The sequence below is a fragment of the Oncorhynchus nerka genome, linkage group LG5, assembly GCF_034236695.1.
Source record: "Oncorhynchus nerka isolate Pitt River linkage group LG5, Oner_Uvic_2.0, whole genome shotgun sequence".
In the NCBI taxonomy this organism is placed as follows: Eukaryota; Metazoa; Chordata; class Actinopteri; order Salmoniformes; family Salmonidae; genus Oncorhynchus; species Oncorhynchus nerka.
Window position 1 is genome coordinate 62,095,265 of NC_088400.1, and position 26,734 is coordinate 62,121,998.

Sequence of the window (26,734 nt, forward strand, 5' to 3'; positions counted from 1 at the left end):
GCATTAACCTCTTTCAGCTGGGGTCACTATTTTTATGTTTGGAAAAAGAACGTTCCCAGAGTAAACAGCCTATTTCTCAGGCCCATATGCTAGCATATGCATATCATTGACAGATTAGGATAGAAAACACTCTAAAGTTTCCAAAACGGTCGAAATAAGTGTCTGTGAGTATAACAGAACTGATATTGAAAGCGAAAACCTGAGGAAAATAAAACCAGGAAGTGGCTTTTATTTTGAAAGCTCCATGTTCCATAGCCTGCCTTCGCTCCATTTAAAGGGATATCAACCAGATTCCCTTTCCTATCGCTTCCTCAAGGTGTCAAGTCTTTAGACATAGTTTCAGGCTTTTATTTTGAAAAATGGGCGAGCAAGATAACATCGCGTAGTGGATAGCTGGGTGTTCGCATGAGTTTTGCTTGCGCAACAGAGTGGTGCATCCATTGACTCTCCCTCTCCTACTGAAAAAGAGACAGTGCCGGTTGATATATTATCGATTATATACTTTAAAATCAACCTGAGGATTGATTATAAAAAACGTTTGACATGTTTCTATGGACATTACGGATACTATTTGGAATTTGTCTGCGTTGCCGTGACCGCTTGAGCCTGTGGATTTCTGAACACAAAGCGCCAAACAAACGGAGGTATTTTGGATCTAAAAATAATCTTTATGGAACAAAAGGAACATTTATTGTGTAACTGGAAGGAGAGTTTAGGTTTGATAACACAGTGTCCAAACAAGGGCCAGATGTATACAGAATAGAGGTCGACCGATTATAATTTTTCAACACCGATACCGATTATTGGAGGACCAAACAAGCCGATACCGATTAATCGGCCAATTTTTTTTTTTTTTTAAATAATGACAATTACAACAATACTGAATGAACACTTATTTTAACTTAATATAATACATCAATAAAATCAATTTAGCCTCAAGTAAATAATGAAACATGTTCAATTTGGTGTAAATAATGCAAAAACAAAGTGTTGGCGAAGAAAGTAAAAGTGCAATATGTGCTATGTAAGAAAGCTAAAGTTTCAGTTCCTTGCTCAGAACATGAGAACATATGAAAGCTGGTGGGTTCCTTTTAACATGAGTCTTCAATATTCCCAGGTAAGAAGTTTTAGGATGTAGTTATTATAGGAATTATAGGACCATTTCCCTCTATACCATTTGTATTTCATTAACCTTTGACTATTGGATGTTCTTATAGGCACTTTAGTATTGCCAGTGTAACAGTATAGCTTCCATCCCTCTCCTCGCTCCTCCCTGGGCTCGAACCAGCAACACAACGACAACAGCCACCATCGAAGTAGCGTTACCCATGCAGAGCAAGGGGAACAACTACTAGAAGGCTCAGAGCGAGTGACGCTTGAAACGCTATTACCGCGCGCTAACTAGCTAGCCATTTCACTTCGGTTACACCAGCCTCATCTCGGAAGTTGATAAGCTTGAAGTCATAAACAGCGCAATGCTTGACGCACATCGAAGAGCTGCTGGCAAAACGCAAAGGAAGCCTGTTTGAATTCATGTTTACGCGCCTGCTTCTGCCTACCACCGCTCAGTCAGATACTTAGATACTTGTATGCTCAGTCAGATTATATGCAACGCAGGAAACGCTAGATAATATCTAGTAATATCATCAACCATGTGTAGTTAACTAGTGATTATGATTGATTGATTGCTAGCTAGCAACTTACCTTGGCTTACTGCATTCGCGTAACAGGCAGTCTCCTTGTGGAGTGCAACGAGAGAGAGGCAGGTCGTTATTGGGTTAACTGTAAAGTTGCAAGATTGGATCCTCCGAGCTGACAAGGTGAAAATCTGGAGTTCTGCCCCTGAACGAGGCAGTTCCTAGGCCGTCATTGAAAATAAGAATGTGTTCTTAACCGACTTGCCTAGTTAAATAAAGGTTAAAAAATATATATACATATATTTATATATAAAAAATAAAATAAACTTTTAATTTATTTTTATAATCGGCAAATCGGCACCCAAAAATACCGATTTCTGATTTTCTGGATTTTTGTTTTAGATTCCGTCTCTCACAGTTGAAGTGTACCTATGATTAAAAACAAATTACAGACCTCTACATGCTTTGTAAGTAGGAAAACCTGCAAAATCGGCAGTGTGTCAAATACTTGTTCTCCCCACTGTATATGAAATATGTACAAATAAACGAGGAAAGCGAATATTTTCACCGGACAAGACAGGACAAGAAAACACACCTCCGACTGCTACGCGATCTTGGGACAGTCTCTGCCCAACGAGAGAACTAAGACGACATCATAGCATGGCAGCAACACAATATGACAATAACATGGTAGCAACACAACATGGCAGCAGCACAACATGGTAGCAGCACAAAACAGGGTACAAACATTGTTGGGCAGGGACAACAGCACAAAGGGCAAGAAGGAAGAGACAACAATACATCACGCAAAGCAGCCATAGAGGAAATATGATAGAGGGGAATATGATATAGGGGAATATAATACACATAATATGATAGAGAGGAATATGATGGAGAGGAAAATGATAACGGAGAAAATTATTGAGGGGAATATGATGGAGGGGAATGTGATATAAGGGAATATAATACACATAATATGATAGAGAGGAATGTGATAGAGGGGAATATGATAGAGGGCAATATGATATATATTATTATAATACAGGGTAATATGTTAGAGGGGAATATGATCAGTGGCGATTTGAGCTTGTAAATCTTGGTGGGGAAATAAAAAAATGTGTGGGATGAATGCCAACAAAGCCACTATACTACACAACACAAGCATTTCGCTACACTCGCATTAACATCTGCTAACCATGTGTATTTGACCACTAAAATTTGATTTGATTTGATAAACAATATATGAATTGCCCTATAACGTGACACACAAACTGTTATATCCTACATAAAGCTGTCCCAACAGCAGAGTCCCAACACCTTACCACTGCTAAACCTGGCTATCAGCTAGAGCCTTGTCTGGCAGGGAAATAGTTCCTTCATCCAGTGAGGCACATGGGCTACTAGCAGCTTACTACACAACATACACTTAGTATTCATTTCTTAGCTACAGTATACATTTCTCCCTGCATAATTAAATAAATTATGAAGAATCATACAAGACATTTTTGGACTCAACTTGTTGTGCTGTGCTCACTTTTATTTATTTTACCTTTATTTAACTAGGCAAGTCAGTTAAGAACTGACTTCAATGACGGCCTAGGAACACTGGGTTAACTGCCTGTTCAGGGGCAGAACGACAGATTTGTACCTTGTCAGCTCGGGGGTTTGAACTTACAACCTTCCGGTTACTAGACCAACACTCTAACCACTAGGCTACCCTGCCACTTGAGCAGGAAGGTGGTGCGGCGGTCCTTCGTGGCCACATTTTGTCATCAAACTTTGTCATCAAGGTCTGGCATTCTCTGGATTCATGGTGCTTTCAAGACAACTGGGAACTCAACAAAAAAAAGCTTGAATCATGATGACGTCAGTGATCTTCAGGTCGTAGCTCTTTAAAGAGGCCCGAGTTCCAAATGTACCATTCCGAGCTGGATGAAAAATGAAAACGTATTTTCCAAGTCGTAGCTCCTTTTTCCCGAGTTACCAGTTGTCTTGAACTTACTAAACTTACTTGATGTCAGCTTTGCACACTTGGCATTCTCTCAACCATCTGCACCTGGAATGCCTTTCCAACAGTCTTGAAGGAGTTCGCTCATATGCTGAGCACTTGTTGGCTGCTTTTCCCAAGCTATGTCACTTGGGATGAGGTCGGGTGATTGTGGAGGCTGGATCATCTGATGCAGAACTCCATCACTCTCCTTCTTGTTCAAATATCCCTTACACAGCCTGGTGGTGTGTTGGGTCATTGTCCTGTTGAAAACAAATTATTAGTTCCACTAAGCGCAAACCAGATGGGATGGCGGATCACTGCAGAATGCTGTGGTAGCCATGCTGGTTAAGTGTGCTTGAATTCTAAATAGATCACAGACAGTGTCACCAACAAAGCAACCCCACACCATCACACCTCCTCCATGATTCACGCTGGGAACTACATATGCAGAGATCATCCGTTCACCTACTCTGCGTCTCACAAAGACACGGAGGTTGGAACCAAAATCTCAAATTTGGACTGATCAGACCAAAGGACAGATTTCCACCAGTCTAATGTCTATTGCTTGTGTTTCTTGGCCCAAGCAAGTCTCTTTTTATTATTGGTGTCCTTTAGTAGTGATCTCTTTGCAGAATTTTGACCATGAAGGTCTGATTCACGCAGTCTCCTCTGAACAGTTAATGTTGAGATGTGTCTGTTACTTGAACTTCGTGAAGCATTTATTTGGGCTGCAATTTATGAGGCTGGTAACTCTAATGAACTTATCCACTGCAGCAGAGGTAACTCTGGGTCTTCCTTTCCTGTGGCGGTCCTCATGAGAGCCAGTTTCATCATATCGCTTGATGGTTCTTGCGACTGCACTTGAAGAAACTTTCAATGTCTTGTCTTAAGGTAATGATGGACTGTTGTTTCTCTTTGCTTATTTGAGCTGTTCTTGTCATAATATGGACTTGTTAATTTTCTCCAAATAGGGCTATCTTCTGTATACCACCCCTCCCTTGTCACAACACAATTGATTGACTCAAACGCATTAAGAAGGAAAAAAATTCCACAAATTAACTTTTAACATGGCACACCTGTTAATTAAAATGCATTCCAGATGACTCCCTCATGAAGCTGGTTAAGAGAATGCCAAGAGTGTGCAAAGCTGTCATCAAGGCAAAGGGTGGCTACTTTGAAGAATCTCAAATATAAAATGTATTTTGTAGCACATTTTTGCTTACTACATGATTCCATATGTGTTATTTCATAGTGTTGATGTCTTCACTATTCTGCCCTCCCAAGCAAAAAGGCAGTAACTGCTCATTTGGTCAAAAATGAGTTCATGTCATTTTTGTTACATTAAATGCATGCTTAATCATGTGGACAAGTATCCTGCCTCTATTGTATTGTTTTGGAGAAAATGGGGGTATAAGCAGTAACTGCAAAAAGTTACTGTGAAACCAAGGTAAATGGCAGTAACTGAACTTAATGCCTTTTAGTTTGCTTTCAACCTGCCCTTGGCTGCAGTTACTGAGTTTTACCTTTGTATCATATCATTTTATTCTGATAGTGATGCAATCGAACCTGCATGACACTGACTGACACATACATTGCTAATCTAGGGATACAACACCATGGAACATCATTCCCGGGGGTTAAATGATGGTTGAACTTGCTCTGAAACGCTGACATCCAGATACTGGTAAGAACTAGCTAGCTAAGTAGATCTGACATCAAAATGAATTAGCTATCTAGCAAGCTAAGCATAGACTAACAATGCTACCTGCTCTCATAAGAGATCTGCAATTGATACGAACGTCAATCTGTTAGTCATATAATGAATTATATTCTGACATTTCATCTGATGGTTTCTTTGAATCAGTACACCATACACACGAATTCTAGCCAGTGACAGCCACCTAGCTAAAACTGACGTGCCCCTTCCAAAACGTCAAACCCTACCTAGCTAGCATTAGCATGAGGCAATAGATTTGTGCTACATGTTCCCATAAGAGACGACCAACAGTTTATACTAGCTTTAATCTATTTTACCTATAATTAATATAATCCCTATAGTTGTATTCTGACATTCAATGGGTTATTTGAATCCATAACGTTACACCACACACGATCTCTAGCCAGCTGACGGTCAGTTGGACGTGCACCCCATACTGAACTGTCAAAAGCCACCCACACTCGTTTTCCGGATGAGCGCACACACAGCATTGCTAGATCATTAATAATATATCTACTCACATGTTCAGGGTTTCTGGTTTTCTTTTATAGTCCAGTATTGCGTGACTGTCCTGGTCAGGAAAGTTAAAATCTCAAATTGTATCCATCACCTTTGTTGGTGGCATATGTAATTAGTACAACAAGCTTTGACATACCAAACGTGTGCTCAATGTGTCTGCTTCAGTGCCATCATTACATGAATGCGGGAAAAAACTGTTTTGCATGACTTCCACCAATCCCCGTGGTCTAGATGATTAGTATCTATGCGGATCAAAGTTGTCATGTGAGGGTGTATTAGGACAGTACAACCACGTCAACACTAGATCTTATTCCTGTCAATGTCCATCCATGCAAGTTTTTTATATTTGTAAGGAAAAATGAAAATGTAAGAGCCTTTTTGGGAGCAGGTATGAAATTAATAGATGAACTGAGTTATGACAGTGAAAATGTTTTTGATAATGTTTGCACAAGATAAAATCAACATTGATTATATCCTATATTATAGAATAACTGAAAAGGATTATGATCATATGTTTGAAAATGTCAGTATTAATTATTATCATCCATGACAGAATAGAATCATTAGGATGCAGGTCCCTGATTATTTGCTCTGTTTATTTCAGTTGAGTTTGAGGGCCACATTTCAACAAAGATTCCTGATCTACCCCCTTTAACTGAAGTCACAGTATCAACACTATTTGAAGAAATAGAGAACCAGTGGGTGGTCTCTGACAGGTAATCATTTAATGTAATTCAAACAATTTCAGTGCTGCATTTCACATTTATTCCTATAACAAGACATAGGCTACTTGTCAAACAGTATGTAATGTGACAGATGCAGAACCTACATCTCTATGTAAATGCAACTGGTATCTTAGTGGAAGACACACAAAGGATGCAGTTTCAACTTTGTTACACTGTCAGTAATTACACTGCTCTTGAGTCTGATTGGTTAGATCAACTGGAAAGACATGGATAAGAAACATTTCAAACAAGTTTTTAAACAATGGGACCTGTTGGCAGGTCTAAAACTACTGTTCTATAGTCAGCTGATATTGATTTCCTTAATAATAAATTGAACTACAATGCAAGAATTCAGGGACACCTACTCTTCAATCAAATGTTTCAGGCCTAGATAATTACACACCCAGCACATCTTATTTCTCTACCAGCATGCGAACCGTGAAGATCCCTCAACTGCAACAGATCTAGTTGTTTTAACCGATCAATGAATCAGGTCACTTGACCAAAATAAACTTATGGTTGAGCTGCTTCTTGATTTTAGTGCAACATTTGACCTTGTTGATCATATGGCTAATAGCTGAGGCCATTGAGGAGAGATGTTTTCTTGAACACTCACTGAGGTGTCACAGTCTACAGAAGACCTGTTTTACTGTATGTAGCAAGGTAGCCTATATATTTTATTAATGATGAAGATTTTGATGAGCAACACTGACATTAGCGGAAGGCTAAGGTCAAACAAATAACCTAAGTAAACCTGGATGCTAGTTGTGAAATCTAAAACATATAAAATTTGAAATAGGCAAAACACCTGTACTATGAATGTTCAACAATTTGATAAGAGGTAGAGCATTTTATTTGAATAAAACATTTGGTTACATGGATTCAATATAAATATTACATATGACAGCTAAACAGATTTTTAAAAAGTGAATTGTTCCAGCATTTGATTACACATGAGAGCTTCTGTGGGTAGTCATAGCAATGGGGCCTTCATTGTGACATCACAAGATTCTGATTCTGGGAGGTTAGCTGTTGCACAGACAAACAGAACAGTGCAAAGAGACTGATTCAACTAACCACTGACAGATTATTCATGTCCTATTTCATTAGAGAGAGAACACGCTGCTAACTTGAGAGGTAGGTTGTAATATAACTTACTGTTTAACAATGTTTCTGAAGAATAACTACTTTTCAAATTACTTGGGTACTAACATGACCCTTTAAGTAGGCCTGACATGCAATCATGGTGACAAGTGAAACTATTGACGAGAGACAGTTTGCTTGAATCCGTTTTTTTGTGAGAAAATTGTTCATCCTGACAACTGAGATGGCATGTTACAGTTGTTGTAGTCAGCCAGCCTAATGGCAAATACAATTCTATTGATGAAAGAAAACCGCATCAGTAAAAGGCACATGACAGCCCGCTTGGTATTTTCCAAAAGGCACCTAAATACTCTCAGACCATGAGAAACAAGATGCTCTGGTCTGATGAAACCAATATTGAACTCTTTGGCCTAATTGCCAAAAGTCACGTCTGGAGGAAATCTGGCACCTATGGCGAAGACCGGTGGTGGCAGCATCATGCTGTGGGGATGTTTTTCAGGGGCATGGACTAGGAGACTAGTCAGGATCGAGGCAAAGATGAACGGAACACAGAGAGTTCCTTGATGAAAATCTGCTCCAATCCCGATCAGGACCTCAGACTGGGGGAGAGGGGTCACCTTACAACAGAACAACGAACCTAAGCACAAAGCCAGGACAACGCAGGAGTGACCTCGGGACAAGTCTCTGAATGTCGTTGCGTGGCCCAGCCAGAGCCCAGACTTGAACCGGATCAAACATCTCTGGAGAGACCTGAAAATAGCTGTGCAACAACTCTCCCCATCCAACCTAACAGAGCTGGAGAGGATCTGTAGAAAAGAATAGGAGAAACTCCCCAAACACAAGTATGCCAAGTTTGTAGCAAAAAACCCAAGAAAATTCTATGCTGTAATCGCTGCCAAAGGTGCTTCAACAACATACTGAATACTTATGTACATTTCCATTTTTATTTAATTGTAATGAATTTGGAACGATTCTGGTTTTGCTTTGTCAATATGGGGTATTGTGTGTAGATTGATGAGCGAAAATTATTTAATCAATTTTAGAAGAAGGCTGTGAGGTAACAAAATGTGGAAAATGTGAAGGGGTCTGAATACTTTCCGAAGGCACTGTATATGTGATGTTCACTCAACGAATGTATGTACTGAATGTGATCACTTTCATCATGTCTGTTTCTTTTCTCCTGCAGAATGTGAGAGATGTGACCAACCGTCCACTCACTGAGTTCATGGCTCCCTGTATTGACTCCCTCCCACCACTGGCTTTCACCAATCGGAGGCCTATACCAACCATGTTGCATCCCCCCTCTCCATTGGCCATACGCACTCAGGATGCACAGCGGTTCATTGTATTTTCCTACTTTGTCCCTGCTGAGTGCCCAGTTTCCACAGAGGCCACTGCAGATGTATCTGCTGGTAAAAGAGAGGACTTGTCGACAGATACACATCTTTCCTCAATGCTGCATCGATACCTGCCACACTTCTTTAACGATGACTCCATTCCACCACAGCAGACAGTAGAGGGAACCACTGAGGTCTCAGTTGCTCCAGTGGCAATATCTAATATCAAGGAAGAGGACAGATTCTATCCGTTCTCCCTCCCACCACTGGCTCAGCGGTTCATTGGCAATTCATTCAATGTCCCGGAAACCTCCCAGCCTGCTGTTTCAGCCACGGAGTGCCGAGTTGCCACAGTAGAGGATGCCTATGAGGTCTCAGGCATAGCTACTGTTGATGGAGTGGACAGATCAGCAGCTAAATGCCCTGTCCCAATGCTGCCTCCAAGTCTGCCACGTGTCTTTGACATTGACTACAAACTGCCAGGGACGGCAGTAGAGGGAACCAACAAGTGTCCAGTTGCCAGTGAAGCAGCCGCTTCCGTGTCTACTGTCCTCCAAGAGGAGTTTTTGGCTGATAAAAGTCCTCCTGCACTCACAGCACTGTCTCTAAGGCTGCCCTGCACCCACAACATTGACCACAAACAGCCAGAGGAGACAGTTGAGAACACCACAGAGTGCTCAGTTGACATAGAGGAAAGTGCAGTTGCATCCACTGTCAAGAGAGAGGAACTGACGGGTGATAAAAGCCCTGTCCATGCACTTCCTCCAAGCCTGGCATGCATCCATGACAAGGACCACAAGCAACCAGATCAGAAAGGAAGGGGCACTACTGTGGAGGTGGATATCTGCCCTCATGCTCACCAGCTGGTCTCAGATGCTAAATTAACTCTGGCAACCTGCAATGATGAGCCGCCCACCCCTCTGATCTGCGAGGTCACTAAGATGCCTGTTAGAGTTGGAGCCTCCATATGCAGGTCAGAGGATGAGGAACCCAGGCCCTGGACCCTGGAAGAGGTAAAGGTAGGTGTCCTTTTTCACACTAAAACTTCACAGGGATGGTGGTCAGTTCCATTTCAATTCAAAGCGTTGAAGAGAATTGGAATCTTAGAGTCTTTTGATCGGAATTGAAATGGAATTGACCCCAACTCTGCTGCTCTTTGCTCACAGTATAAAACATCACCCCTCACTAGGGTTAATTGGCCATCATTGTATGTTGATCACTCAAATGTGTATTGAATTTGCCACATTGGAAGAATATTACATCTAGAGTCAATGTCTTCCTGTTAGGATTATTGGATAGGCATTGAAATTGAGAGTGAAGAGAGGAGCGTCACTGAGGAGGTGAGCCCGAGGGAGGGATTGAAGAGTGAGGCGGATTGTGCCCATTCCAAGTGCTCCAATGGGATAGTTTCATCAGAGAGAGCAGAGACCATCCTGGGAAGAGTGGGCTTTCTGCTCATGAACCAAATGCAGAAAATCCCGTTTTTGAAGATGGAGGAAAAAAATAAAAATAAGAAACTGAATAAGAAGTTGAATGATGAAGAGAAAGAGAGAAAGGAGATGAAAGACAAGGAGGAGGAGCAAAAAAAGAGGGAGAAGAAAGAGATGAAGGAGAGAGAGAAAGAACAGAAGAAAGTAATGGAGGCTGAGAAGAAGAGGGAGAAGATAGAACAGAAAAAGAGAGAGAAGGAAAGAAAAGAGAAGGAAAAAGCAGAGAAAAAGAGGTTAGAGGGGCTGATGAAGATACATAATGACATGATGAAAGACAGGATTAAGAAAGAGAGGAAGTGTTCTGAGGAGCTGAAAAAGAGAGAGAACGCTCAAGCTGCATTCTTGGAGATGGAGAGAAAGATTCAAGAAAAGGAGGAGAAGAAGAGAGAAAAGATGAGGAAAGAGGAGAGGAAGAGACTGGAGAAGAAGAAAAAGAGGGAGCCAGCTGGAGGTGGAACTGAGACGGTGATAGAAGAGCAGGGAAGGGATGAAAGCTTGAAGATGGATGAGTAGACTGGGTAATAGAGAGAGATATAGGGAGGGAGGGATATGGTATTTTTGCATGCAATGAAAAAACTAAGTATTTAAAAATAACATTTAAAATATTCAATCTGATTTTTGTTAAGGCATACTGTACAACACTGTATAAACACAAAATGTTTACTTTTCACAAATCTGGGGAGTGTTTAATGATGAGGAGTTGAGGAAGAACAGGGGGGGGAGTTGATGGAGGGTGGCGAGGAATATGATACAGAGGAATTTGATAGAAGGAATATGATATTTTATTTTATTTAACTCGGCAAGTCAGTTCAGAAAAAATGCTTATTTACAATGACGGCCTATCAAAAGGCAAAAGGCCTCCTGCGGGGATGGGGGCTGGGATTAAAAATAAATAAATAAACTTAAAACATAGGACAAAACACACATCACGACAAGTGAGACAACACAACACTTTCACCTCTTTCAGCTAGGGGGCACTATTTTTATGTTTGGAAAAAGAACGTTCCCAAAGTAAACGGCATATTTCTCAGGCCCATATGCTAGAATATGCATATAATTGACAGATTGGGATAGAAAACACTCGAAAGTTTCCAAAACTGTCTAAATATTGTCTGTGATTATAACAGAACTGATATTGCAAGCGAAAACCTGAGGAAAATAAAACCAGGAAGTGGCCTCTATTTTGAAAGCTCCATGTTCCATAGCCTGCCTTCGCTCCAGATTCCCTTTCCTATCGCTTCCTCAAGGTGTCAACAGTCTTTAGACATAGTTTCAGGCTTTTATTTTGAAAAATGAGCGAGCAAGATAACATCGCGTAGTGGATAGCTGGGTGTTCGCATGAGTTTTGCTTGCGCAACAGAGTGGTCCAGCCATTGACTCTCCCTCTCCTACTGAAAAAGAGACAGTGCCGGTTGATATATTATCGATTATATACTTTAAAATCAACCTGAGGATTGATTATAAAAACGTTTGACATGTTTCTGTGGACATTACGGATACTATTTGGAATTTGTCTGCGTTGTCGTGACCGCTCGAGCCTGTGGATTTCTGAACACAACGCGCCAAACAAATGGAGGTATTTTGGATATAAAAATAATCTTTATGGAACAAAAGGAACATTTATTGTGTAATTGGGAGGCTCGGGAGTGAGATCATCAAAGGTAAGCGATTAATTTTATTGCTTTTCTAATTTTCGTGACCAAGCTACTTTGATGCTAGGTGTCCATAATGTTTTGTCTAGTGATCGATAAACTTACACACGCTTGTGTAAAACGCTTGGATTGCTTTCGCTGTAAAGCATATTTTCAAAATAAATATGACAGATTGATTAACAAAAAGCTAAACTGTGTTTTGCTATATTGCACTTGTGATTTCATGAATATAAATATTTTTAGTAATATTATTTGAATGTGGCGCTCTGCAATTCAGCGGTTGTTGATGAAAATGATCCTAACGCTAACGGAATGGGTAGCGTCAATTAGGTTTTAACAAGGTAGGCCAGTTGAGAACAAGTTCTCACTTACAACTGCAACCTGACCAAGATAAAACAAATCAGTGCGACAAAAACAACACAGAGTTACACATGGGTTAAACAAACGTACAGTTAATAGCATAATAGAACAAATCTATGTACAGTGTGTGCAAACCTAATCATATTAATGAGGTAAGGCAGAAAATAGGCCATAGATGCGAAATAACTACAAATTATCATTAATACTGGAGTGATAGATGTGCAGAGGATCATGTGCAAGTAGAGATACTGGGGTACAAAAGAAAAAAAAGAAAAAATAACAATATGGGGATGAGGTAGTTGGGTGTGCTATTTACAGATGAGCCAGTGGTTTTGGCAACGAATATGTAGTGAGGGCCAGCCAACGAGAGCATACAGGTCGCAGAGGTGGGGGTATTATATGGGGCTTTGGTGACAAAACGGATGGCACTGTGATAGAATACATCCAATTTGCTGAAAAGAGTGTTGGAGGCAATTTTGTAAATCACATCGCCGAAGTCAAGGTAGCATGAGTGAAGGAGGACTTGTTGCGAAATAGGAAGCCGATTCTAGATTTAATTTTGGATTAGAGATGCTTAATGTGAGTCTGGAAGGAGAGTTTAGGTTTGATAACACAGTGTCCAAAGAAGGGCCAGATGTATACAGAATAGAGGTCGGCCGATTATGATTTTTCAACACCAATACCGATACCGATTATTGGAGGACCAAAAAAGCCGATACCGATTAATCGGCCAATTCTTTAGTTATTTTATGAAATAATGACAATTACAACAATACTGAATGAACACTTATTTTAACTTAATATAAATACATCAATAAAATCAATTTAGCCTCAAGTAAATAATGAAACATGTTCAATTTGGTGTAAATAATGCAAAAACAAAGTGTTGGCGAAGAAAGTAAAAGTGCAATATGTGCTATGTAAGAAAGCTAAAGTTTCAGTTCCTTGCTCAGAACATGAGAACATATGAAAGCTGGTGGGTTCCTTTTAACATGAGTCTTCAATATTCCCAGGTAAGACGTTTTAGGATGTAGTTATTATAGGAATTATAGGACTATTTCCCTCTATACCATTTGTATTTCAGTAACCTTTGACTATTGGATGTTCTTATAGGCACTTTAGTATTGCCAGTGTAACAGTATAGCTTCCATCCCTCTCCTCGCTCCTCCCTGGGCTCGAACCAGCAACACAACGACAACAGACACCATCGAAGCAGCGTTACCCATGCAGAGCAAGGGGAACAACTACTAGAAGGCTCAGAGCGAGTGATGTTTGAAACGCTATTACCGCGCGCTAACTATCTAGCCATTTCACTTCGGTTACACCAGCCTCATCTCGGAAGTTGATAGGCTTGAAGTCATAAACAGCACAATGCTTGACGCACAACGAAGAGCTGCTGGCAAAACGCAAAGAAAGCCTGTTTGAATTAATGTTTATGCGCCTGCTTCTGCCTACCACCGCTCAGTCAGATACTTAGATACTTGTATGCTCAGTCAGATTATATGCAACGCAGGATATGCTAGATAATATCTAGTAATATCATCAACCATGTGTAGTTAACTAGTGATTATGATTGATTGTCTTTTATAAGATAAGTTTAATGCTAGCTAGCAACTTACCTTGGCTTACTGCATTCGCGTAACAGGCAGTCTCCTTGTGGAGTTCAACGAGAGAGAGGCAGGTCGTTATTGGGTTAACTGTAAGTTTGCAAGATTGGATCCCCCGAGCTGACAAGGTGAAAATCTGGAGTTCTGCCCCTGAACGAGGCAGTTCCTAGGCCGTCATTGAAAATAAGAATGTGTTCTTAACTGACTTGCCTAGTTAAATAAAGGTTTAAAATATATATTTATATATATATATATATATATATATATAAATAAAATACACCTTTTTTTTTTATATATATATATATATATATATATATATATATTTTATAATCGGCAAATCGGCGCCCAAAAATAACGATTTCTGATTTTCTGGATTTTTGTTTTAGATTTCGTCTCTCACAGTTGAAGTGTACCTATGATAAAACAATTACAGACCTCTACATGCTTTGTAAGTAGGAAAACCTGCAAAATCGGCAGTGTATCAAATACTTGTTCTCCCCACTGTATATGAAATATGTACAAATAAACGAGGAAAGCGAATATTTTCACCGGACAAGACAGGACAAGAAAACACACCTCCGACTGCTACGCGATCTTGGGACAGTCTCTGCCCAACGAGAGAACTAAGACGACAACATAGCATGGCAGCAACACATGACAACACAGCATGGTAGCAACACAATATGACAACAACATGGTAGCAACACAACATGGCAGCAGCACAACATGGTAGCAGCACAAAAACAGGGTAAAAACATTGTTGGGCAGGGACAACAGCACAAAGGGCAAGAAGGAAGAGACAACAATACATCACGCAAAGCAGCCATAGAGGAAATATGATAGAGGAATATGATAGAGGGAATTTGACAGAGGGGAATTTGAAAGAGAGTAAAATGATAGAGGGGAATATAATACACAGAATATGATAGAGGGGAATTTGAAAGAGAGTAAAATGATAGAGGGGAATATGATATAGATTATTATAATACAGGGGAATATGATAGAGGGAAATTATGGAGAGGAAAAAGATAGCGGGAATATGATATAGGGGAATAAATACACAGAATATGATAGAGGGGAATATGATATATATTATTATAATACAGGGTAATATGTTAGAGAGAATATAATAGAGAGGAATATGATAGAGGGGAATATGATATATATTATTATAATACAGGGTAATATGTTAGAGAGAATATAATAGAGGGGAATATGATAGAGAGGAATATGATAGGGGGGAATATGATAGCGGAAATATTATAGAGGGAATATGATCAGTGGCGATTTGAGCTTGTAAATCTTGGTGGGGAAATAAAAAAATGTGTGGGATGAATGCCAACAAAGCCACTATACTACACAACACAAGCATTTCGCTACACTCGCATTAACATCTGCTAACCATGTGTATGTGACAAATACAATTTGATTTGATTTGATAAACAATATATTAATTGCCCAATAACGTGACAAACAGTGCCCACAAACTGTTATAGCCTACATAAAGCTGTCCAACATAAAGCTGTCCCAACAGCAGAGTCCCAACACCTTACCACTGCTACACCTGGCTATCAGCTAGATCCTTGTCTGGCAGGGAAATAGTTCCTTCATCCAGTGAGGCACATGGGCTACTAGCAGCTTACTACACAACATACACTTAGTATTCATTTCTTAGCTACAGTATACATTTCTCCCTGCCTAATTAAATCAATTATGAAGAATCATACAAGACATTTTTGGACTCAACTTGTTGTGCTGTGCTCACTTGAGCAGGAAGGTGGTGCGGCGGTCCTTCGTGGGCAAATTTTGTCATCAAGGTCTGGCATTCTCTGGATTCATGGTGCTTTCAAGACAACTGGGAACTCAACAAAAAAAGCTTGAATCATGATAACGTCAGTGATCTTCAGGTCGTAGCTCTTTAAAGAGGCCCGAGTTCCAAATGTACAATTCCGAGCTAGATGAAAAATGAAAACGTATTTTCCAAGTCGTAGCTCCTTTTTCCCGAGTTACCAGTTGTCTTGAACTTACTAAACTTACTTGATGTCAGCTTTGCACACTTGGCATTCTCTCAACCATCTTCACCTGGAATGCCTTTCCGACAGTCTTGAAGGAGTTCGCTCATATGCTGAGCACTTATTGGCTGCTTTTCCCAAGCCATGTCACTTGGGATGAGGTCGGGTGATTGTGGAGGCTGGATCATCTGATGCAGAACTCCATCACTCTCCTTCTTGTTCAAATATCCCTTACACAGCCTGGTGGTGTGTTGGGTCATTGTCCTGTTGAAAACAAATTATTAGTTCCACTAAGCGCAAACCAGATGGGATGGTGGATCGCTGCAGAATGCTGTGGTAGCCATGCTGATTAAGTGTGCTTGAATTCTAAATAAATCACCGACAGTGTCACCGACAAAGCAACCCCACACCATCACACCTCCTCCATGATTCACGCTGGGAACTACATATGCGGAGATCATCCGTTCACCTACTCTGCGTCTCACAAAGACACGGTGGTTGGAACCAAAATCTCAAATTTGGACTGATCAGACCAAAGGACAGATTTTCATCGGTCAAATGTCTTGTGTTTCTTGGCCCAAGCAAGTGCCTTCTTATTATTGGTATCCTTTAGTAGTGGTTTCTTTGCAGAAATTCGAACATGAAGGTCTGATTCGGTCTGATTGTCTCCTCTGAACAGTTGATGTTGAGATGTGTCTGTTACTTGAACTCTGTGAAGCATTTATTTGGGCTGCAATTTATGAGGCTGGTAACTCTAATGAACTTATCCTCTGCAGCAGAGGTAACTCTGGGTCTTCCTTTCCTGTGGCGGTCCTCATGAGAACCAGTTTCATCATAGCGCTTGATGGTTCTTGCGACTGCACTTGAGGAAACTTTCAAAGTTCTTGAAACTTTCCTGATTGACTGATCTTCTTGTCTTAAGGTAATGATGGACTGTTGTTTCTCTTTGCTTATTTGAGCTGTTCTTGCCATAATATGGACTTGTTTATTTTCTCCAAATAGGGCTATCTTCTGTAAACAACCCCTACCTTGTCACAACACAATTGATTTACTCAAACGCATTAAGAAGGAAAGAAATTCCACAAATGAACTTTCAACAAGAAACACCTGTTAATTAAAATGCATTCCAGATGACTACCTCATGAAGCTGGTTAAGGGAATGCCAAGAGTGTGTAAAGCTGTCATCAAGGCAAAGGATGGCTACTTTAACCTTTTAGGGATAGGCAGCATTTTCACTTTGGATGAATTGCGTGCCCATAGTGAAGTGCCTCTTACTCTGTCCCAGATGCTAATATATGCATATTACTATTACTATTGGATAGAAAACACTCTGAAGTTTTTAAAACTGTTTGAATTATGTCTGTGAGTATAACAGAACTCCTAGGGAAGGCAAACTTCCAAATAGGAAGTGGAAATTCTGGGGCTGGTTGATTTTCAACTCATCGCCTATTCACATCCAAATCTGTTCGCACTTCCTACGCCTTCCACTAGATGTCAACAGTCAGTAGAACGTGGAATGAAGCCTCTAGTGTGATGTGGGACCGGATGGGTCACTGGTCTGGCAGAATGCCAGTTCCTGGTTACGCACAGTACTTATTATATCGCCTTGCGTTCCATTACTTTGTAGACAAAAACGAATGCTCCTGTTGGAACGTTATTGGATATATATGATAATAACATCCTGAAGATTGATTCTCTACTTATTTTGACCAGTTTATTCGACCTGGAATATAACCTTTTGAAGTTTTCGTCCGAGTTCGCCTGGAACGGCGCCAGCTTTTGGACATGTGAGCTAAACGTGCTAGCAAAAGTAGCTAATTGGACACTAATTGGACATTATCGAACAAAACAACAATTTATTGCAGAACTAGGATTCCTTGCACTGCATTCTGATGAAAGATTATCAAAGGTAAGGGAATATTTATGATGTCATTTCATATTTCTGTCGACTCCAACATGGCGGAGAAATATATTTACGTCTGAGCGCTGTCTCAGATTATTGCATAGTATGCTTTTTTCGTGACGTTTAAAAAAAATCTGACACAGCGGTTGCATTAAGAACCAGTGTATCTTTCGTCAAAGTTTATGATGAGTATTTCTGTTATCTGACGTAGCTCTCTGTAATTACTCTGGATATTTTGGAGGCATTTCTGAACATGGCGCCAATGTAAACCAAGATTTGTGGATATAAATATGCATATTATCGAACAAAACATAAATGTATTGTGTAACATGATGTCAAATGAGTGTCATCTGATGAAGATTATCAAAGGTTAGTGTTTAATTTTATCTCTAATTCTGCTTTTGTGACTATCTTTGGCTGGGAATTTTTTTAATTTTTTTTTATTTGGTGGTGATCTAACACATATATGTTGTGTTTTCGCAGTGTACAACATTTGAAAAATCGGACACGATGAGTAGATTAACAAGATGTTTATCTTTCATTTGCTGTATTGGACTTGTTAATGTGTGAAAGTTAAATATTTCAAAAAAATATTTTTGAATTTCCCACGCTGCCTTTTCAGCGGAATGTTGGGGGGGGTTCTGTTAGCGGAACCTGTGTCCCAGACAGGTTAAAGAATCTCAAATATAAAATGTATTTTGTTTAACACTTTTTTGAGTACTACATGATTCCATATGTGTTATTTCATAGTTTTGATGTCTTCACTATTATTCTACAATGTAGAAAAAAGTCAAATGGAAGAACAAACATTGAATGAGTAGGTGTGTCCAAACATTTGACTGCTACTGTATATATAGTTTTACAATGTTTGCAAACTATGTTTGCAAATGTGACATATATTCATGTCAAAATAACATGCAAAATGGGAAAAACAGTTTTTTGCAAAAAAATGTGGGGCTGGGCCCCACCTGCCCTGAATGTCGAGTCACCACTGAATATGATAGAGGAATATGATAGAGGGGAATGAATGGAGGAATGTGTGATGCTCTTGAGTCTGATTGGTTAGGTCATCTGGAAAGACATGGATAAGAAACATTTCAAACAAGTTTTTATACAATGGGACCTGTTGGCAGGTCTAAAACTACTGTTCTATAGTCAGCTGATATTGATTTCCTTCATTAATAATATATTGAACTACAATGCAAGAATTCAGGGATACCTACTCTTCAATCAAATGTTTCAGGCCTAGATAATTACACACCCAGCACATCTTATTTCTCTACCAGCATGCGAACCGTGAAGATCCCTCAACTACAACAGCTCTAGTTGTTTTAACCGATCAATGAATCAGGTCACTTGACCAAAATAAACTTATGGTTGAGCTGCTTCTTGATTTTAGTGCAACATTTGACCTTGTTGATCATATGGCTAATAGCTGAGGCCATTGAGGAGAGATGTTTTCTTGAACCCTCACTGAGGTGTCACAGTCTACAGAAGACCTGTTTTACTGTAGTAAGGTAGCCTTTATATTTTATTAATGATGAAGAGTATGATGAGAAACACATTAGTGGTCGACTGAGATTAAACAAATAACCTAAGGGAAACCTGGATGAGTTGTGAAATCTAAAACATATTGACTTGGAATTAGGCAAAACACCTGTATTATGAATGGTCAACCATTTGATAAGAGGTAGAGCATTTTATTTTAATAAAACATTTGGTTACATGGATTCAATGTAAATATTACATATGACTGTGCTCAACAGATTTTAAAAAAGTGAATTGTTCCAGCATTTGATTACACATGAGAGCTTCTGTGGGTAGTCATAGCAATGGGGCCTTCATTGTGACATCACAAGATTCTGGATTCTGGGAGGTTAGCTGTTGCACAGACAAACAGAACAGTGCAAAGAGACTGATTCAACTAACCACTGACAGATTATTCATGTCCTATTTCATTAGCAAGAGAACACGCTGCTAACTTGAGAGGTAGGTTGTAATATAACTTACTGTTTAACTATGTTTCTGAAGAATAACTACTTTTTAAATGACTTGTGTACTAACATGACCCTTTAAGTAGGCCTGACATGCAATCATGGTGACAAGTGAAACTATTGACGAGACAGTTTGCTTGAATCCGTTTTTTTGTGAGAAAATTGTTCATCCTGACAACTGAGATGGCATGTTACAGTTGTTGTAGTCAGCCAGCCTAATGGCAAATACAATTCTATTGATGAAAGAAAACCGCATCTCTGTGTTAATCCCCAACATACATTGTAATCAATTATCTCTATAAATATGTTTTTAAAAAACAAGTAGGCTAACTTGTTGCTCATTTAAAAATTAATTTAAAAATCTGATTTTCTTGATTGAATGGTCATCCATTTAAATGGTTGAGTTGAACTCAGAGGCACTCAAAGAGAAGACTGGAGAGATTAAAATAGATGAAACTGTACAACAAGTTAGGTCCATGATGGATATAGAGTCACTTTCTTCCCCCAAAACCTTTTTGAATGATATTATATAAGTGATTAGTGTGGTTTGTGAGAACCAGGACCAATATGGAGTGGCGTTACATGAGGGGGTTGAATAAGGCTCAATAGTAAGGTACAGAGAGAGCCTGAAGTTTGATTGTTAAAGTCTATGTTGTGCTTTCTCATCTCCAATGGCAACACCTTGCATCACAATGATGATGTCATGAAGGATATTGTGCACATAATGATAGGAACAGCCAAAATCGATCAATTTGAACTTGGTAGCTTTTCCAGTAGCCAACTTTTTACTAGTAATTCAGATAGACCTATTGCGTAATCATCTCTGGATTGGGATCGTCACTTGCTTAATTGTAAGTAAAGGGGAAGAAATGTGAGCACATCGTAAAGAGATGTATTATTCTTTGGTTAGCAACACACCACTTACTACAACGTTATGTATTTTCCAGACTTATTGTTAGCTAGGAGGAAGACATGGAGGGTTCAACGCTGACACAGAGGAGGGCTGAGTGTCAGTTGAAGGAAAGGGAGATCCAGACAGACTACATGATGGAGCTGGGAGCCAGGTTGGCTCTGGTGAGACAGATCCAGAGGGAGCAGGAGAAGGAGATGAAGAGGATTTGGTTTGAGACGAGGAAAATGCCAAGCCTGATTGAGGAGGTAACAAGACAAACTTTTGACTAGAGTTCTGTTGAACAATATTGATTAAATCAAATATATGTCAATATACGGGCAAAATGTGTCATATGCCATTGAATGTAAGCTAACATTATTTTGTCTGATAACTTTTCTTGTGTTGTATTCTGTATGTCTCTTTGAGTATTGTTATGTACACAGTCCTCAGTTCTTATGGTTGCCTTGTCTTTGAAAAAAAAAAATAAGAAGACCAAGCGATCTCTCGTAGACCTTCAAATCAGGATAATGTAGTTGTCCCACCTAGCTACCTTAAGTTGAATGCACTAACTGTAAATCGTTTTGGACAAAAGCATCTGCTAAATGTCTAAAATATCAAATGTTATGCTGGGTGTAGTGCATGTATTTTTACACTTAGTTGACCCGTTGGCTAGAAGACCCAGGGTTGGTACAGACTGGTGCAGAGCATCTGAGAGGACACTAGATCTATACAGTGCCTTAGGAAAGTATTCAGACACCTTTACTTATTCCACCTGTTGTTACTTTACATCCTCATTCTAAAATGGATTAAATCAAATTAAAATTCTCAGCAATTTACACACAAAACCCCAAATTTACAAAGTGAGCAAACTGTTTTACATTTTTTGTTGCTGATGTATTAAACTTAAAAACAGAATTTACCTTATTTACATAAGAATTGCCATGAGTCTCAAATGAGCTCAGGTGCATCCTGTTTCCATTGATCGTCCTTGAGATTTTATTTACAACTTGATTGGACATGTGGTAAATTAAATAGATAGGACATGATTTGGAAAGGCACACACCTGTCTATATAAGGTCCCACAGTTGACAGTGCATGTCAGAGCAAACACAAAACCATGAGGTCGAAGGAATTGTCCGTAGAAATCCGAGACAGGATTGTGTCGAGAAACAGATCTAGGGAAAAGTACCAAAAAATCTCTGCAGCATTGAAGGTCCCCAAGAACACAGTGGCCTCCATCATTCTTAAATAAAAAAAGTTTGGAACCACCAAGACTCTTCCTAGAGTTGGCCGCATTGCCAAGCTGAGCATTTGGAGGAGAAGGGCCTTGGTCAGAGAGGTGACCAAGAACCCGATGGTGACTCTGACAGAGCTCAAGAGTTCCTCTGTGGAGATAGGAGAACCTTCCAGAAGGACAACCATCTCTGCAGCACATCACCAATCAGGCCTTTATGGTAGAGTGGCCAGATGGAAGCCACTCCTCAGTAAAAGGCACATGACAGCCCGCTTGGTATTTTCCAAAAGGCACCTAAATACTCTCAGACCATGAGAAACAAGATGCTCTGGTCTGATGAAACCAATATTGAACTCTTTGGCCTGATTGCAAAAGTCAAGTCTGGAGGAAATCTGGCACCTACGGCAGTGAAGCACGGTGGTGGCAGCATCATGCTGTGGGGATGTTTTTCAGCGGCATGGACTAGGAGACTAGTCAGGATCGAGGCAAAGATGAACGGAACACAGAGAGATCCTTGATGAAAATCTGCTCCAATCCAGCCCAGGACCTCAGACTGGGGGATGGGTCACCTTACAACAGAACAACGAACCTAAGCACAAAGACAAGACAACGCAGGAGTGACTTTGGGACAAGTCTCTGAATGTCCTTGAGTGGCCCAGCCAGAGCCCGGACTTGAACCGGATCGAACATCTCTGGAGAGTACTGAAAATAGCTGTGCAACAACTCTCCCCATCCAACCTAACAGAGCTTGAGAGGATCTGCAGAAAAAATGGGAGAAACTCCCCAAACACAAGTATGCCAAGTTTGTAGTGAAAAACCCAAGAAGATTCTATGCTGTAATCGCTGCCAAAGGTGCTTCAACAAAGTACTGAATACTTATGTAAATACCCATTATTTATATTTGAAATGAATTTGGAACAATTCTGTTGTTGCTTTGTCAATATGGGGTATTGTGTGTAGATTGATGAGAAAAAAATGATTTAATCCATTTTAGAATAAGGCTGTGAAAAAAGTAAACAAAATGTGAAGGCATTGTATATGTGATGTATAGGTACATAGTGCATAGTACATAGTGTTAACTCATAAAGTATAAAGTATGTATGTACTGAATGTGATCACTTTCATCATGTCTGTTTCTTTTCTCCTGCAGAATGTGAGAGATGTGACCAACCGTCCACTCACTGAGTTCATGGCTCCCTGTATTGACTCCCTCCCACCACTGGCTTTCACCAATCGGAGGCCTATACCAACCATGTTGCATCCCCCCTCTCCATTGGCCATACGCACTCAGGATGCACAGCGGTTCATTGTATTTTCCTACTTTGTCCCTGCTGAGTGCCCAATTTCCACAGAGGCCACTGCAGATGTATCTGCTGATAAAAGAGAGGACTTGTCGACAGATACACATCTATCCTCAATGCTGCATCGATACCTGCCACACTTCTTTAACGATGACTCCATTCCACCACAGCAGACAGTAGAGGGAACCACTGAGGACTCAGATGCTCCAGTGGCAATATCTAATATCAAGGAAGAGGACAGATTCTATCCGTTCTCCCTCCCACCACTGGCTCAGCGGCTCATTGGCAATTCATTCAATGTCCAGGAAAAATCCCAGCTTGCTGTTTCAGCCACGGAGTGCCAAGTTGCCACAGTGGACACTGCAGGTACAGCAACTGTCAAGAGAGAGAACCGATGGGCAGCTAGAATTCTTCCTTCAGTGCTGCCTCCATGCCTGCCACCAGTCGTTGACGATGACTTCATGCCTCCAGAGCACACAGTAGAGGATGCCTATGAAGTCTCATTTGCTACAGAGGCCACTTCAGGCACAGCTACTGTTGATGGAGTGGACAGATCAGCAGCTAAATGCCCTGTCCCAATGCTGCCTCCAAGTCTGCCACGTGTCTTTGACATTGACTACAAACTGCCAGGGGCGGCAGTAGAGGGAACCAACAAATGTCCAGTTGCCAGTGAAACAACCAATGATGTGTCCACTCACCTCAAAGAGGACATGGCAGGTGATCAAAGCCCTCCTGACCCTGCAGCACTGCCTCCAAGCTCCCCATGTATCCGTGACTCTGACCACAAACTGACCAAAGAGGAAAAAGAGGATGTACCCGAGTCCTACGTTGCCACAGAGATCACTGTAGGCACATCCATTGTCCAGGGAGAGGACCTGGATAAAAGCCCTGCTCCAAGGCTGGCATGCATCCATGACAAGGACCACAAGCAGCCAGATCAGAAAGGAAGGGGCACTACTGTGGAGGTGGATATCTGCCCTCATGCTCAACAGCTGGTCTCAGATGCTAAATTAACTCTGGCAACCCGCAATGATGAGCTGCCCACCCCTCTGATCTGCGTGGTCACTAAGATGCCTGTTAGAGTTGGAGCATCCACATGCAGTTCAGGGGGTGAGGAACCCAGGCCCTGGACCCTGGAAGAGACAAAGGTAGGTGTTTGTATTTCACCCTACTACTTTACAGGGATGGTGGTCAGTTCCATTTCAATTCAATGCGTTGAAGAGAATTGGAATTTTAGAGAACTTCCTGAATTGACCCCAAACCTGCTGCTCTTTGCTCATAGTATAAAACATCACCCCTCACTAGGGTTATTAGGCCATCATTGTATGTTGATCACTCAATTGTGTATTGAATTTGCCACATTGGAACAATTTTACATCTAGAGTCAATGTCTTCCTGTTAGGATTATTGGATAGGCATTGAAAATGAGAGTGAAGAGAGGAGCGTCACTGAGGAGATGAGCACAAGGGAGGGATTGAAGAGTGAGGCGGATTGTGCCCATTCCAAGTGCTCCAATGGGATGGTTTCATCAGAGAGAGCAGAGACCATCCTGGGAAGAGTGGGCTTTCTCCTCATGAACCAAAGGCAGAAAATCCCGTTCCTGAAGATGGAGGAAAAAGAGAAAAATAAGAAACTGAATAAGAAGTTGAAAGATAAAGAGAGAAAGGAGATGAAACACAAGGAGGAGGAGCAAAAAAAGAGGGAGAAGAAAGAGATGAAGGAGAGAGAGAAAGAGCAGAAGAAAGTCATGAAGGCTGAGAAGAAGAGGGAGAATTTAGAACAGAAAAAGAGAGAGAAGGAAAGAATAGAGAAGGAAAGGGCAGAGAAAAGGAGGTTAGAGGGGCTGATGAAGATACATAATGACATGATGAAAGACAGGATTAAGAAAGAGAAGAAGTGTTCTGAGGAGCTAAAAAAGAGAGAGAAAGCTCAAGCTGCATTTTTGGAGATGGAGAGAAAGATTCAAGAAAAGGAGGAGAAGAAGAGAGAAAAGATGAGGAGAGAGGAGAGGAAGAGACTGGAGAAGAAGAGGAAGAGGGAGCCAGCTGGAGGTGGAACTGAGACGGTGATAGAAGAGCAGGGAAGGGATGAAAGCTTGAAGATGGATGAGTAGACTGGTTAATAGAGAGTAGGGAGGGAGGAATATGGTATTTTTGCATGCAATGAAAGAACTAAGCATTTAAAAATAAAATAAAAAATGTTTACTCTGTTTGATTTTTGTTAAGGCATACTGTACAACACTGTATAAACACAACATGTTAACTTTTCACAAATCTGGGGAGTGTTTAAATGTTCGACACGATGAGATGAGATGAGGAGGATGAAAAGGGAGGGGAGTGGATGGAGGGTGGAGAGGAATATGATAGAAAGGAATATGATGGAGAGGAATATGATGGAGAGGAATATGATGGAGAGGAATATGATAGAGAGGAATATGATAGAGAGGAATATGATAGAAAGAAAATGATATTTTATTTTATTTATTTTATTTAACTGGGCAAGTCAGTTCAGTACAAATTCTTATTTACAATGACGGCCTACCAAAAGGCAAAAGGCCTCCTGCGGGGATGGGGGCTGGGATTAAAAATAAATTAATCAAATTAAAATATAGGACAAAACACACATCACGACAAGAGAGACAACACAACACTTGAACCAGGTAGGCCAGTTGAGAACAAGTTCTCACTTACAACTGCGACCTGGCCAAGATAAAGCAAAGAAGTGTGACACAAACAACAACACAGAGTTACACACGGGATAAACAAACGTACAGTCAATAACACAATAGAAAAATCAATGTACAGTGTATGCAAATGTAGTAAGACTAGGGAGGTAAGGCAATTAATAGTCCATAGAGGCGAAATAACTACAATTTAGCATTAACACTGGAGTGAGAGATGTGCAGAAGATGATGTGCAAGTAGAGATACTGGGGTGCAAATGAGCAAAAATAAATAAATAACAATATGTGGATGAGGTTGGGTGAGTTGGGTGTGCGATTTACAGATGGGATGTGTACAGGTAGAGTAAGCTGTTCTGACAGCTGATGCTTAAAGTTAGAGAGGGAGATATTAGTCCCCAGCTTCAGTGATTTTTGCTAAATATACCTGGTTGTAAAGTGTCCCATGGGTGGGTGTTGCTATGGTGACCAGTGAGCTGAAATAAGGCAGGGCTTTACCTAGCAAAGACTTACAGATGACCTGGAGCCAGTGAGTTTGGCGACGAATATGTAGCGAGGGCCAGCCAACGAGAGCACACAGG

At 40.5% G+C, this 26,734-nt stretch overlaps 1 protein-coding gene across 1 annotated transcript; it reads left to right on the forward strand.

Annotated features, from left to right (window-relative positions):
• The first annotated feature begins 20,997 nt into the window (after window positions 1–20,997).
• On the forward strand, window positions 20,998–25,587 carry LOC135571703 (apical junction molecule-like). Its single transcript, XM_065018196.1, has 3 exons — window positions 20,998–21,205; window positions 23,324–24,622; window positions 24,877–25,587. The coding sequence occupies exons 1-3, from the start codon at window positions 21,020–21,022 to the stop codon at window positions 25,585–25,587; spliced, it is 2,196 nt and encodes a 731-aa protein (XP_064874268.1). The 5' UTR covers window positions 20,998–21,019.
• The last annotated feature ends 1,147 nt before the right edge of the window (window positions 25,588–26,734 follow it).